Source organism: Fringilla coelebs, assembly GCF_963513975.1.
Source record: "Fringilla coelebs genome assembly, chromosome: 10".
Classification (NCBI taxonomy): domain Eukaryota; kingdom Metazoa; phylum Chordata; class Aves; order Passeriformes; family Fringillidae; genus Fringilla; species Fringilla coelebs.
Window position 1 is genome coordinate 23,032,578 of NC_140036.1, and position 15,178 is coordinate 23,047,755.

The 15,178-nt window shown below is 53.2% G+C and overlaps 1 protein-coding gene across 1 annotated transcript; it reads left to right on the forward strand.

Moving 5' to 3' along the window:
• Positions 1-6,536: 6,536 nt before the first annotated feature.
• On the forward strand, positions 6,537-9,365 carry SLITRK3 (SLIT and NTRK like family member 3; the record flags this gene model as incomplete). Its single annotated transcript, XM_084212202.1, has 1 exon — positions 6,537-9,365. The coding sequence occupies one exon, from the start codon at positions 6,537-6,539 to the stop codon at positions 9,363-9,365; it is 2,829 nt and encodes a 942-aa protein (XP_084068328.1).
• Positions 9,366-15,178: the final 5,813 nt, after the last annotated feature.

Consider the following 15,178-nt stretch of genomic DNA (forward strand, 5'->3'; position numbering starts at 1 on the left):
CATTAGATAAAAAACTGATCTTGAAATGTCAGGAATCAGTGAGTATAACAACTGTCAATTTTGTCCAATAAAACCTCCCTTTTATTTTGCCTACTTTTCTCTTTTATTTTTAATAGCTATCCATTAAAAATGCTGCACTCACAATTTGCTGGTATTTGCTGTTCTGTTTTAATGCTGTCTATTAGTTCTTCCTTCCTTTCCCCTTAATATTTACACATATCATCAAATGCTGGGCAAAATTTCTCTGCTGGAAAAAGAAAGATCCCATGAGTGTAAACCAATTGCAAATAACTTGCTACTGAGGCCATGGCTGGGCTCTCTGTGCTGCTCCAGTGTCCCACTGAGTTTCAAGTAGCTGAGGACACTTTCATATGAGAAATAATCCATGTTAATATCATGTGGTGCGTTGTTATTTCTCAACTTCATCAGAAAATAGCACAACTGTCCGAAAAAAAATCAAGTTATGCCTTAATAAATAACTTATAATGAGGGGGCTGAGAAAAAAATAAGCTACTCCAGCCTGAAGGATTCCAGCTGGAAAAGCCCAGTTTAAAATTTTTACACTTCCTGCATTTCATGTGCACTCAGCAATGCTCATGCAGCTCAGATAATCCGTGCCTGTGCTTTATACACGGCGTGGCAAATGCCAGCAGTGTATGGAGAACAGGATCCAGCCTGCAGCAGAGCAGCCAGAATGGGATGAAGGGAGCTCAGCAGCACCTGAGCCTTGGGCTGAGCTCTCCCAGGACCCTCCAGCAGTCAGGGGAACCTCTGCAGGGGCTTGAGGGGGATAGGACAACCCCCTGAATCCAATTTGGGACCCCTTGTAGTGAGGCTGAGCTGTTACAACAGCAAGAGAGGTGGTGGTCCCTAAAACACCCCTGGGACCATGTGACAGAGATTTAACAGAAATGGTCTCTTCCAGAACAGGGTTAGAGGTAAATTCCAGCTGGTTATTCTGTTTCTCTGTCTGTGTTTGATAAATTAATTAAGGAACAGAGAGGGAATAAGAAAAGTGAAGCCTCATAAACTGCTTCACGAACTGCTGCACAGAGAAGACTCTCAATTCTCATTTTCCTCTACCAACATTTTCAAAAGCACTAACATTTCTTCTTCTTCTTCTTAAAAAATTTCTAATATAGAACCCAAGAATATTTGAAAGACTCTCTAAAAATAAAAGGGAGAAGGGAACCTTAATATTGAATATGAAGACACTGGGCAATATAGAAATCTCATAGGTGACAAGGAGAGGGGTCATCAGGGCAGGGAAGGAGGTTAAGCTGAGCTTTGAGCCTAGTCTAATGGCATGAGCCTCTTGCAGCCTGTGCAGCTGGGAGTGTTTCTGCCCAGGGCCACTCTCTGTGTGCTGGAGAGCACAGCCCAGCACCCTGGCCTTCCCTAAATTCCAGGGTTCCCATGTTGCACTGAGGAACACGGCAGGGAGATGTTCCTTCTGAGCCCTGGGCCTGCTCCTGGAGCATGGGGCTGGCATCTCTGGCACCCAGGAGATCCCAGCAGGGATCAGTGATCCCATCAGGGATCAGCACACCCCGCTGGGGCCACCCTGGGCTTCCCACAGCTTCTCCTGCCCCAGAGCGGGCAGCTGGAGGCCATCCCTGACTGCCCAGCAGGGCTTTTGGGCAGAAATGCAGCTGGAGCTGCATTTGGGAGCGTCCAAACCCTGCCCACACTCAGACCCAGCACCCCCAAACCACTCCTGACCTTACCAAACCCATCCAGCTGGGAAGCAGCTCCCATTTGCAATATTTACAGCAGAGCTGCCCTCCCCTCGCACTGTTCATTGCTTTTGCCCTTGCCATGGATTGCTGGGGACAGAGACACTATTAAAGCTCAGAACATTTCTTTCTGGACAGTCAGGGCCAGCTTTGGGAGAAAAATCCCTCTTTTCTCTGCACCACTGCCACTTCTGCCAGGCAGGGCAGGGCAGGGCAGGGCAGGGCAGGGCAGGGCAGGGCAGGGCAGGGGATGGTTCCCACTGCAGGCTGCCTGGAGCACTCCGTGCCGGCTGAGCAGCGACTGCAGCAGGGGAACGCTCTCCTCCGGTGAAACAGAACCTTGTAAGGACATTTCTGCAAGGTACAACGATTGCCCAAGCATCCACCTCTAAGTTGGGTCTCCTCCTTCTCACAGTAAGAGGGGAAAGGTGCACTTCAGTGATGACAACTGAGGCTGGCAAAGGGCACCTGCCAGCTCCCACCCTGCTGACAGGATCCCCACAGCTCCAGGATGGGCTTTGGCAAGGAGATAGCTCGCTTGCCAATAATAATAAATATCATTAATAAGCGAGTGACGTCCTAATCTTGGTTACATCAGCCGTACCCTTCCCCGGAGCTGCTGCCAGTCGCACTCGCACCGAGCAGAGACAAGGGCCGGGAGCTGCTGTGGCCGGAGGGAGATGCAGGGGATGGCCCGCGGTGACTTCTGCCTCCTGGCTGAGGGGACAAGGGGACATGGCCTGGACAAACCCTGGCAGAGCCGCCTCTCTGTGTCGGTTTGAGATTCCTCAGCCCTCTGGGAAAGCTGCGGGGGCATAAAGGATGGGAAGGAAGGTGCGGGGCCGTCCCCTCCCTCCTCCTCCCCCGGCGCATCCCGCGGGGCTGTCCCCGTGTCTCAGCCGGGCAGGGGGCACAGGGGTGTCCGTGTGTCCTGCGGGGTGTCCGTCCATCCCCGCGGCGCTCCCCGGTCCGCATTCCAGGGTTATCCCTCCCCTCCGCCAGCCCCTCCGCACAGCCCGACGGCAGCAGCCCTGGCAAGGAAAACGAGCGATTTTCGGGGACATTTGGGAAAGTTGCAAGTCAGGGCTCCCCCCGCGCACCCCGACCCTGCCCCACGGGCGGCATCCAAGGGCAAGGGGGGCTGTCCCCCAAACCCAGCGGGGTTTGCTCCCTTAGGTGGCTTTCCCGAGTTGCTGCCGAGCCCGCCAAGGTGCGAGCTTGTTGCGAGAACAAACTGTTGTGATTCCCCCTTCGGCCCTTTTTCCCCGCCTCCCCCCCATTCCGGACGGGGGGTGTCAGTGCACGGAGCCTGCCGTACCCCATGTCGCTCCCGCGTCAGAAAATGAATGATGCAGCAATTTAATTAGGAGGGAGCGGTGCGTCCATATTGCACCGCTGGAGGAGAGCTCGGCAGCCGGGGGAAGATGCTGCGCGTCCGCGGGCGCGGAGGCTGCGCTCCTGCCCGCGCAGAGCGGCTCCGGGGCGGCGGGACCCCGCGGAGCCCCCGGGACCTCCCGCCCGCACCCGCGGCTCTGCCCCCCAACTTTTCGCTCCCGAGCCGCGGTTCCAGTTAAGTCTCTCCCGGCCGAGCCACCGCGGGGTGCGGGAGGGGAACCCGCGTTCCGCGCGGAGCGGGAGGTGCGGGATGCCCCGGGAGTGCGCGGGTCCGGGCGGGCGCCGTGCGCGCAACGATGCGCAGGGCTGTGCGCGGGTGCGGACGGCGGGGATGCGCGGAGCAGCGCGGGGCTCGCCGCCTGCCCTGCCCGCAGCCCTTCCCTGCCGGCTGGCCGAGCCCCGGGGCAGGCAGAGCCCGCACCCCCTGCGCATCTCCCGCACCAACTTTCGCCCGCTGCGCCCCCCTCCGCGGATCCGCCGCGCCCCGCGCAGCCCCGTTACCTGCGGCGGCTCCCCGGGCGGGCGGGCACCGCGGGCGCGGCCCCTCCGCCTCCGCGCACACGCCGGGAGGATGCGGGAGGTGCCCGGTGTCTCCCCGAGGTGTTCGGCTCTGCGGGAAGCTGCGGGATCCCGGCGAGGCTCGGGGCGGGAGCGGCCCCGGGACGGGCGGGCAGCACCGAGCGGAGGAGGCGGCGATGCGGGGGCAACGGGGCGGCCGGAGCGGGACCCCCGGGCTGCTCCCCGCCGCAGCCCTCGGCTGGCACTCGCAGTCAGAGCAGCTTTGATTTCCTCCAGATTTGGGCTTTTTGTTCCCTTTCCCCCCCCCCTTTTTTTTTTCTTTCTTTTTTTCTTTTTTTTTTTTTTTTTGGAAAGGGGGTGGGTGCAGATTCTGCCCCATCCCGGCGGCTTTTTTCCCTCTCTGATTCTTCTCAGGTTTTTTCCTCCCCCATCTGCCCGTTTCCCACTTCTCTTCCTCTCCGCCAACCAGCCCCCTCCTTCCCTCTTCAAAAAAAAAAAAAAAAAAAAAAAAAAAAAAGAAAGGAGAAAAAAAAAAAAAAAGGATAAGGGAAAAAAAAAGAAAAAAGGCAAGGGAAAAAAAACTGTGTAGTCAGGGCTTCCCAAATGCGCGCCCCCGACCTGGAGCCGAGCGCGCCCCCTCCGTTTGTTCCCCTTCTTGAAGCTGATTTTCATGACGTGGAGGAGCCTGATCCAGGGCAGGAGCGGCAGCGCACACACACACACACACACACGCACACTCACACACACGCACACGGCCCCGCAGCGCCCCGCACCCCGCGCACAGCCGCGCACGCCGCGCACCCGCGCTCCGCCGCCGCGCCCCAGCGCCCGCTCCGCGCTGCCGCTGCTGCCCGGAGAAGGCGGCGGCGGCGCTGGAGCCTGCAGCAGCCCCTCTCCTCCCTCCTCCATTGAGTGTGCCAAACAGCAGCTCTGCATCCTAAAAAGGATCATTGAGGGGCTCATTGCATTCCCAGCACGTTTCAGGCTTGCTTCTTTTTTTTTTTTTTCCCTCTCCTTTTTTTTCCTCTTTTTTTTTTTTTCTTTTTGCCTCAGCTTCAGCAGGAGTAGAGAGAGAGGGAGAGAGAGCCACAGAGAGGGAGAGGCAGAGACAAACCAGCAATCTTTAAACTCGAGCTTTCTTTTTTTCCCCCTTCCTTTCTTTTGCCTTTTTTTTTTTTTTTTTTTTTTTCTGTAACGATGTGCTAAAATCTCTCCTGCAAACCGGTAAGTACAACCTTTCTGGATCCTTTTGTTTCCGCCTAGGGTCAAAGACACCCCCCTCTTCCAAAAAGAAGATATAATAATCCTCTTTATTTATTTTTTTATTTTTATTACAGCCCTTGCAGAAGAGAAAGAACTTAAGTGGCTAATATTTTGCAAAGGAGACAGAGAGATTGATACTGCAATATAGCTCTCGTCTCTCTCCCTTCTCCCCAATTAGATGCTAGTTTTAATTGCAGAGGGTATTTCTCTTTTCGTGCTTTCAACCATCTCCTCTTTCCCACAGGGGAGGGTTTCATTTGCAAGTTGATCCTAAGGATTTCTGTTCCTCTGGCATTTCTCTCCCCTAAATGCATCTTTCTGCTCTTAAGTACGGATGGGGGGCAATTTTTTCTAGTTCTTACACGAGGAAGGCGAAAAGGACCTTTTTATTGGGAGATGGAGACTAAAAGCAATGATCGCTCCGAATCATTCTAATGGGCATTTCAGAGATTCAAGGAAGGCTGCATCACCACTGGTATTATTCCCATCCTTAGCGCTTCCCTGTGCCCATACATTTAAAATATCTGGTGAAAGGAAGGGTGAAACCATATGTTGAAGGAGCTGCATCTCATTAGGGCAGTATTATTTTCATCTGATTGGAGAAGAATGGTGTCTTCATTCGGAATCGTGTATAGTAGGATAGAGAATTTATCGGCCGGTAAGTGCCAAGGTATTTTTTTTTTCTTCCACTTTCAGCTTTTTAACCGGGTCTCCTGCTTGGTCCTGGGGGCACAAAATGCCCTAATCCAAGGCAGGCTGAGCGTTTCAATCCTAGGTGCCTCTTCAGCTGTCACTTCCCTTTAGATCTGCTGATCGCATGGGCATGTGCTTTAGAAAGATTAATCATCTCTAAATGCTTTAATCAGCTAAAATGACTAATATGTGGTGTGTATTTATCTGATAATATACCGGTTGCATTAATTCACCGGCGCATTTGCGAGGGGAAGATTTCCTTCCCAATCAGGGTCGTTAACCATTTGCTCCGGTGAAGATCCTGTGGGGATTTGTGAGGGGAGCCGTTCTGCCAGGGACATCAGCACAGCTCGCACATTCCCTGGAACTCGCGCGTGGAACGCATCGAGCCGGCAGGGAGGGAGGGAGGGAGGGAGATCTGAGGGTGGAGGTCCAATAACTTTGGGAGTTTGCATGGATGAAGGATGTGGTGCGACACTGGAGAAATGTGCCCACACTTGGTGTGTCTCCCCCCCTGAGTCGAGGCGGGCTGTGATGGCTCCCGGGCTAAAACTGCACCCGGGGATGAGATGCGGGCACTTCCCGAGCCTGGGAAACGTGGAGAGACGCAACACGTTCGGTGTGCTCGTGGTGCCGTGCGGGGCTGCATGTGCTGTCCTCTTTATAGGTGGCATTTACCACGGGGAGGGGAGCGAGGCAGGCTGCTATCGCGTGATGGAGCCCTCTAACATCTCCCAAGTATAAATCAGGGCAAGGCTCGCCCAGCCGACACCCCTGGAGTTGGTTGGGAACGCCTGCCCGACAATTGCTGAACTTTCCAGGAGCCCAACATGAGTCCGGCAGGTAGGGGCTTAGGAAAAGGACAGGGGCAGGGCAGAAGTACTGAAATCTGTGTTTCTCTTCCCGTTGCAGTTTTGTAAACATCAACAAATGATGAAACCTTCCACGGCAGAGACGCTTCATAAAGGAAGGATGTTGTGGATAATTCTTCTAAGCACAATTGCTCTAGCATGGACTACACCTATTCCCTTGATAGAGGACTCGGAGGAACTGGATGAGCCCTGCTTTGATCCATGTTACTGTGAAGTGAAGGAGAGCCTTTTCCATATACATTGTGACAACAAGGGATTTATAAATATTAGTCAGATAACAGAGTCGTGGTCGAGACCTTTTAAACTTTATCTGCAGAGGAACTCCATGAGGAAATTGTACACCAACAGTTTTCTTCACTTGAACAATGCTGTATCTATTAACCTTGGGAACAATGCACTGCAGGACATTCAGACGGGGGCTTTTAACGGGCTCCGAGTTCTGAAGAGGTTGTATTTGCACGAAAACAAATTGGACATTTTCAGGAACGACACTTTCCTGGGTTTGGAAAGTCTGGAATATCTGCAGGCAGATTACAATGTCATTAAACGGATTGAAAGCGGGGCGTTTCGAAACCTAAGTAAATTGAGGGTCCTCATCCTAAATGACAATCTTATCCCCATGCTTCCCACCAATTTATTTAAGTCTGTGTCCTTAACCCACTTGGACTTGCGGGGGAACCGCCTCAAAGTTCTCTCGTACCGCGGGATGTTGGACCACATTGGCAGGAGCCTGATGGAGATCCAGCTGGAGGAGAACCCGTGGAACTGTACGTGCGAGATCGTGCAGCTCAAGAGCTGGCTGGAGCGCATCCCCTACACCGCTCTGGTGGGGGACATCACCTGCGAGACCCCCTTCCACTTCCACGGGAAGGACCTGCGGGAAATCAAGAGAAGCAAGCTCTGCCCCATGCTGTCCGACTCCGAGGTGGAAGCCAGCCTGGGCATCCCTCAGCTGTCCTCCAGCAAGGAGAACGCGTGGCCTACGAAGCCTTCCTCCATGCTGTCCTCCTTCCATTTCACCGCTTCCTCTGTTGAGTACAAAACGTCCAACAAGCAGCCCAAGCCCACCAAGCAGCCCCGGGCGCCCCGGCCTCCCCCGACCCCCCGTGGCCTGTACCCCGGGCCCAACCAACCGCCCGTGGCTGCCTACCAGACCCGGCCCCCCATCCCCATCATCTGCCCCACCGGCTGCTCTTGCAGTTTGCACATCAACGACCTGGGCCTGACGGTCAACTGCAAGGAGCGGGGATTCCACAACATCTCCGAGCTCCTGCCCAGGCCCCTGAACGCCAAGAAGCTGTACCTGAGCGGGAATTTGATCCAGAAAATCTACCGCTCCGATTTCTGGAATTTTTCCTCCTTGGATCTCTTACACCTGGGGAACAACCGGATCTCCTACGTGCAGGACGGGGCGTTCATCAACCTGCCGAACCTCAAGAGCCTGTACCTGAACGGGAACGACATCGAGCGGCTCACCCCGGGCATGTTCCGGGGCCTGCAGAGTTTGCATTACCTGTACTTCGAGTACAACCTGATCAGGGAAATCCAGCCGGCGGCCTTCAGCCTCATGCCCAACCTGAAGCTCCTCTTCCTCAACGACAACCTGCTCCGCACGCTGCCCACCGACGCCTTCGCCGGCACCTCCCTGGCGCGCCTCAACCTGCGCAACAACCACTTCCTGGCGCTGCCGGTGGCCGGGGTGCTGGAGCACCTGCACGCCATCGTGCAGATCGACCTGAAGCTCAACCCCTGGGACTGCACCTGCGAGCTGGTGCCGCTGAAGCAGTGGCTGGAGGCGCTCAGCTCCGTCAGCGTGGTGGGCGAGGTGCTGTGCGCCAGCCCCGAGCCGCTGGCCCGCCGCGACCTGCGCTCGCTGGAGCTGGCCGCGCTGTGCCCCGCCGCCCTGCGCCCCGCCGCCGCCGCCTCGCCCCCCGCCGCCGCCCCGCCGCCGCCCGCCGCCACCGGCGCGGCCGCCTACGAGCTGCCCCCGGCCGCCGCGGCCGCGGCCGTGCCGCTCTCCGTGCTCATCCTCAGCCTCCTCGTCCTCTTCTTCTCCGCCGTGCTGGTGGCCGCCGGGCTCTTCGCCTTCGTGCTGCGCCGCCGCCGGCGGAAGCTGCCGTTCCGCGGCCCGCGGGCGGAGGCGGCGGACCTGGGCGCGGTGCCGCTGCGCTGCCCGCGGCTCTTCCCCGAGGGCGGCGGCGGCGGCGGCGGGGGCGGCGGCGGCGGCGGGGGCCCCGGGGAGCGGTCCCCGGAGAAGGCGCCCCCGGCGGGCCACGTCTACGACTACATCCCGCACCCGGTGACCCAGATGTGCAACAACCCCATCTACAAGCCGCGGGAGGAGGAAGAGGCGGCGGGCGGCGGCGGCGAGGCGGCCGAGCTGCTGCGGGCCGGCGGCGAGCGCGGCTTCGCCCACCCCGCCGCCCCCGCCGCCGCGCCGGAGCCGGGCAGCAGCTACCGCACCTTGCTGGAGAAGGAGCAGGAGTGGAGCCTGGCCGTGTCCAGCTCGCAGCTCAACACCATCGTGGCCGTGCACCCCCAGCACCCCGCGGGCGGAGGGCTGGCGGCGGGCGCGCTCGGGGCGGCGGCGGCGGCGGCGGGGGGAGCCCCGCGGGACCGCGACCGCCCGCCGCCCTGCGCCGTGGGGTTCGTGGACTGCCTCTACGGCACCGTGCCCAAGCTGAAGGAACTGCACGTCCACCCCCCCGGCATGCAATACCCGGACCTGCAGCAGGACGCCAGGCTGAAGGAGACCCTGCTCTTCGCGGCCGGCAAGGGCTTCCCGGACCACCAAACCCCCACAAGCGAATACCTCGAGTTAAGGGCCAAACTCCAAACCAAGCCGGATTACCTCGAAGTCCTGGAGAAGACCACGTACCGGTTCTGACCGCCGCCCCGCCGCCCGCCCGGCCCCGCCGCCCGCGAGCAGAGGATACAGCTGTGCGCTCTGCCCCGCCAGATGTGCGCGCTGCGGGGCAGGGCCCTTCTCAGATCAGTAATCGACGAAGTGCCTTCGCAGACTTTTGCCAGCAGATGTTAATCAATCATTATTTTTTATACTGAAACTGAGACTTTGACTGTGCCATGTCTAAAGGTATATTATTATTATTATATTATTATTATTATTATCGGGGATCTTTGTATTGATCCTGATTGAGTAAATTCTATGTGCGTCTCTTTCTCTCTTTTTTCTTTTCCCTTTTCTTTTATTTGCTTTATTCTTGTTGTTTGTTTTGTTCGTTGGCTCTTTTTTTTTTCCTTTTTTTTTTTTTTTCCTTTTTCCGTTGGCAGTAAACTTCCTTGATATTTTCCCTTGGAGGGGAGGGGGAGGGAAGATGGCATTTTCTGGCCTGCTTTCTTCTTGCCCATCATGGCACAGATTCTGTACATTTATTTAAAAGAGAAAAAAAAAATAATGCAAAGAAGCAAACGAGCGCAGTTTGCTGCATGCCTGGAAACTGCAAGAGGGAAGGGAGGGGAGGGTCTTGCTCGAATGTCTCACTCTTGTCTCTCTCCCTCCCTCGCACGCACACTCCTCATCCTCACCCTCCGCGCACCCCCCGCCAGCCCAGCCCCTCCAGGAGGGCCGCGGGGGGAATCCCGGGGGCAGTCCCGGGGGCTGGGGGAAGCCACCCGGAGCCGAGCAGCCCAGAGGATGTCACCACGTGGCGCACACACCTAGGGGATGCTCAGTGACACTTCATCATGACGCCATGGTTTTTTTTGGAGGACATCCGCTCTTTCCTAATAAAAACGACATGCAGATATACAGAGAAAAAAAAAAAAAAAGGAAAAAAAACCAAAAGCTAATGGGCACCTCTCACTAACAGCTTTGTAGGAAGCACTTTTAATGTTTTCTCTCATGCACCCATACACGCACACACGCACACACACACAAAGGTACAACAATGTGCATATATTTATTCTGTAATTTCAAGTGAATATAAATTGTAAAGGTAATGTTAAATCATTGTACAGTGATGCGTCTGGTATAGCTTTCCTAATAAAACGTTTTGAAAAAAATTGCAGATATATATATATATATATGCACCCCCAAATATATATATATATATAGGAATACAAAGCTTGAACCTGAAACTTCAGCTTCCTCCACAGAGATTTCCTTCCCCCCCCCATAACCTTGAACGCTATTTTATTAATAACAGTTCAATGCACTGTGATGTTAACAGAGGAAAAAAACCCTGTACAGCGTCTCTTGCCAAGATACCACCCGAGACTGTCACAAATCCGATTTGCGATCTGTATCCCTGCCGCACTGTCCTGACAGTTAAAAATATCGGGAAAATTGGGAGCGCATCCCGCCGGAGCGCTGCCTCCCGGCCTGCTGGAGGCACCGGGAGGCATCGCAGGGATGCTGCCGGTGCTGGCAGCGGGGTGAGCACTCAGAGAGCTCCCACCCCTCCGGATTAAACCGCATTTCCAGTTTGGAATGGGGGGATGCGATCTGGGAAAGCAAAGCATCCCTCCCAGCGGCCGCGCCGCCCTTCTCCCGCTCCCGCTGCAACCGGAGGGGAGACCAAAGACCGTGGGATTTCCCTGCCCGGGCGGGTCCCGGTTGGTATCTTGTTCGCATTGGTGTCTTGTCGCTGGCGGTGTCCTTTTGTCCGGCGGTGTCCCTTTGTCCGGCGGTGTCCCTCTGTCCGGCAGTGTCCCTCTGTCCGGCGCTGTCCCCGCGCTCCCGGGCCGGGCGCGGAGCCCTCGCCGCCGCCAGGTGGCGCCCCAGCCCCAGCGCTGAGGGGCGGCGGCGGGGCCGGAGCGCCCGGGCTCGATCCTGGGATTGATCCCGGGATTGATCCCGGACTCGATCCCGGACTCGATCCTGGATTCCATCCCAGCCTGGAGCCGCTCCCGACGCCGCTCCCTGTCCCCGTCCGCCCCGCCGAATGAACCCGCGGGCGCCTCGTCCCGGGGCGGGCAGGGCCGCCGAGGGCAGGCCCACAGCCGGGCGCTGCCCCGAGGGCCTTCAGAGAGTGGGGTTTTCCCAGAAATACCCAACCTGTCCGTCAGAAGCGTTTGTCCGGACAGCGGTCAGGGTGGTTTAGCCAGGTGAATCGAGGTTATTCCCCCAAAGGTGCTGCAGGGACCGGGGTCTGTCACCTCCTGGCAAAGGGTCCCCGCGCCAAGGTCACCCTCCCCACCGCCTGCCCTCTCCTTGGGGAACAGCTCGGTTTCACCCCGCACAATGCGTTTGAACAGAGACAAACCCATAAATATTCGCTCTCCCCACAATATTGCTATTTACAGCTCTGGGCAGGATGCTCATGGTGAGCTTTTTCTCTTGGAGAGTTGTGTCCCCAGCCTTGGTGGCAGCTGTGTGTGTCTGGAGATGGAGGGACAGCTCCGAACCTCTGTAAAGCTGGCATCACCCTCCATGCCGTCAGTAAAAATATTACACATTGCAATTTCCCCTGTTGAGTTGAGATTGTGTTTCCTCACTGCTGCCTTCAGCTCTGACCCGTTGGGGTTTGCTCATTTGTTTGTTTTGCTGAGTTTTTAATAGATAGTGGAAGAGCATGCACGTGCTAAGAGTATTAAACATGCAAGTGCAAAGGCCAGATCCTTCTTATCATAATTGTAATAATTACATTGATAAGCCTACATGCAAGTGATGCGTGGAGCTGTATAAATCAGGTTAAAGTACAACCCCCAGTGAGAGTGGTGCTGTATACATTTGGCAATGTCCTCAAAGCCCCAAGTGTTCATACTTGTATCCAAATAGAGTAAAGCCTGTTGCAAATAATGTTTATATTTTAATTCAACTGCAGAAAGGCAAGAGAATTTCATCCTTACTATAGGCAGTAATCTCGCCCGTGGACGGTGAGCAGATCTATTTATTCAGTGGAAATAAATTTGTTCTATGAGAATGGAATTTTGTATTAAAAGAGATAATTTTTGGCTTACGTTGAGTTATTTTTCTTTCCTTGCGTAGGAAACTTCCTTTCCCTTGTGTACTGAGATGATTTGGGGATGATTTGCTCTGAAAGTGTTGACAATGTCTAAGTGTGATGTCTAAAGGGTGTTTTGATGACTTTTATTTTGCTTATTCATTGTGTTGAGCTGAGGCTGAGTGGGTAGCAGCATTCCTTTCCACTGCAGGGGGAAAAAAGTGGATCCATAATCTCTGACCTGCAGTGGGTGACACTTTGCATGCTCCAACCCAGGTTCCTCCTAATTAATAGGGAATATTAATGATAATTCTGTCTCTATCAGCAGTAGCATTGGTAAATTAATGCTACTGGGAAGGTATAAAATGAAATCAAATGATCTGCAATTGCATTAGAGCTGATGGATGGGATGCTATGTGAAATAAATATTTTTTTAGCTGATTTCATGGTTGTACAAGTACCTGGTGTCAGCCTGAGCAGCTCAGCCTGTGGTAGTAAAACCTTCAGCGAGTGTTTGGTTTATTCCCTCACTGACCATTGAAATTCTTCCCACAGGTGGAAAAGAACAGCAAGGCCAGGTAAGCCCCAGTCCCAACCAACAGCTGCACACAGGGAAATGGAAAGGATGATCCTGGTGCTCAATTATTGGTGCTTTTTGTATTTTCTGGATGTTGTCATTGATGTCACCATCACATTGTACCCTAGGTTAAAAAATTTGTTTGGAAATGGCTTCATGGATCTCTTGAGTGTATCAACAGCGATAGAAAGATGTCAAATGTTATGGTATGAGTGATAATCTGAATTTTGGAAAGCCTGTTGCCTACTGCTGTGATTAGAGTGTTATTGGAGAGTGAGAATCTCATTTCTTAGGAGGTTCAGTGAACACGAGTCAAGCTGTGCCAGCTCCAGATTTTTGTCAGAGACCTTTCGAGAAAAAAACCACCTTTGAGTGTGGCAGCACAGCTGATTTGGTTTCAAGCTAGAAATGTGTGGGTTTGTCCAACTTGTCCTCTGAGACCTTTGAAAGGGGGGAAAGGTCTCTCCAAAATGTGAGGCTGTTCTCCTGAATCACTTGGGTGTGCCAGCAGCACTTGATGATCTCTGTGCTGCCTCCACTCGCTCCAAGTACCCACTTCACACGGAGAGGATGCCATGGTTGAGGTTTAACAGCAATGTTCACGTGAAGAGCAGCATGTAGAATTTGGCCCTGAGTGTGGGAGTTCATTGCTCAGGACATTGCTTTACCACGGGTACAACTCCTGGCCGAGCTCCAGCCACCCCAGGGTGAACTTGTTCCAGGATTGCCCTTCTTCCAAAGGCATTTGCTTTTACAACGTGGATTTATGGACACTGGGAAATCAGGCTGCTGTGTGCTGCATATTCCTATTTTCTGAGTTTTTCCAAGGCTTGGTTTTCAATCTGTAGCTGAGGTTCTCAGTGAATTTATGTATGTGTATGTATTTGCGTGTACACAATTCTGTATTTGTGTTGTACACAGCACAACACAGTTTTTCTCCATGGAAGAAATGCAAATCGACCCAGGATGTAGCTCACAACAGCTCTTTGTACAAAAATTCTTATTTTTTAATTCTGGTGTGAGTGGAAATACTTTTTTTAAAATTTTTTTTCCAGTTCTTGAAATGTTTCTGGTTTGATTGGGCAGTGGAAGAATTGGAATGTGCTTGGAAAGAACCCTTGAGTGGGAATGGAGTGAGGGCCCAGATCTGCTCTCTTGGAAGCCAATGCTGAGGCACCACATTATGATCAGTTTTAGTCAACAGACTTGAATGAAGAGCAAAATCTGATCTCAGAAAATTGCAACAGCTAATAAGTGGATTCAAGTATTTTGAGACAAGTACTCCATGGGACTATTTCAGAATAAAATGAGAAATGGTTTATGCAAGGGAAAGAGAGTTTGCCATCAAATCAGTCAGATTCTCTGACTGACCTCACTCAAAAATAAACCAAACAATCTTTAAGGCTTTTGATTTTAAAGACAAATTTGTTTAGCTCTAATGTCATTAGTGACCAAGTAGCCAAGAAGATTACTAATGTAACAACTGCCAATTATTTGGAAACATTTTATTAGTATTATCTTTTTTCTTTGAGAGCAAGAATATGGAGGTCCCTTCCAACCCAGGGCATTCTGTGTTTCTGTGATTGACAGGCTCTGACAACTCTGTTTCCTACAACTCCTTTAAAATGTCTTTCCTTGATCTTTACAGTTTCCCAGTCGTAAAATTCTGTCATTATCTCATTTCTGTTCAGGTTGTTGGGGCAGTTTGGCAGATTTCTGTGAAACCATTGACTTTGCTCAGAGCAAAGCACAAGAGTTCCTTCCCCAGGAGGCTGCTGGGGTGACCCCTGTAGGTTATTTTTGATCCCTGTGGAAGCATTTGGAAACACTTCCCTGTGGTGACATTTTCTCTGCTAAATTGGTCAGTATTGTGGTGTTATCAGGATGGTGTCAGATGGATAATTTTTGTGGAAAAATGAGAGGAGAAGGCTCAAAGAGCCGAGCTGTAGGAAGGCTCTGTCCCACATTCATGCTGGGTGGTCTCTGGAGGGTGGGTGGTGCATCAATCCTGATATTTTTGAATGTTAAGGATGTTGATCTGGAGTGTGGGGTTATTCTTAGACATTATTTAGAGGTGTGCACATGCAAGACTCAGCTGTTGGGTGCCTTAAAAAGAACAGATACTAACAGAGAGCAGAGCAAATATGAAATATTCACAACCAAGTCCTATGTCCTATCCTGAATCTTTAATGTCCATTTACTTTTCCTAATGTCTTT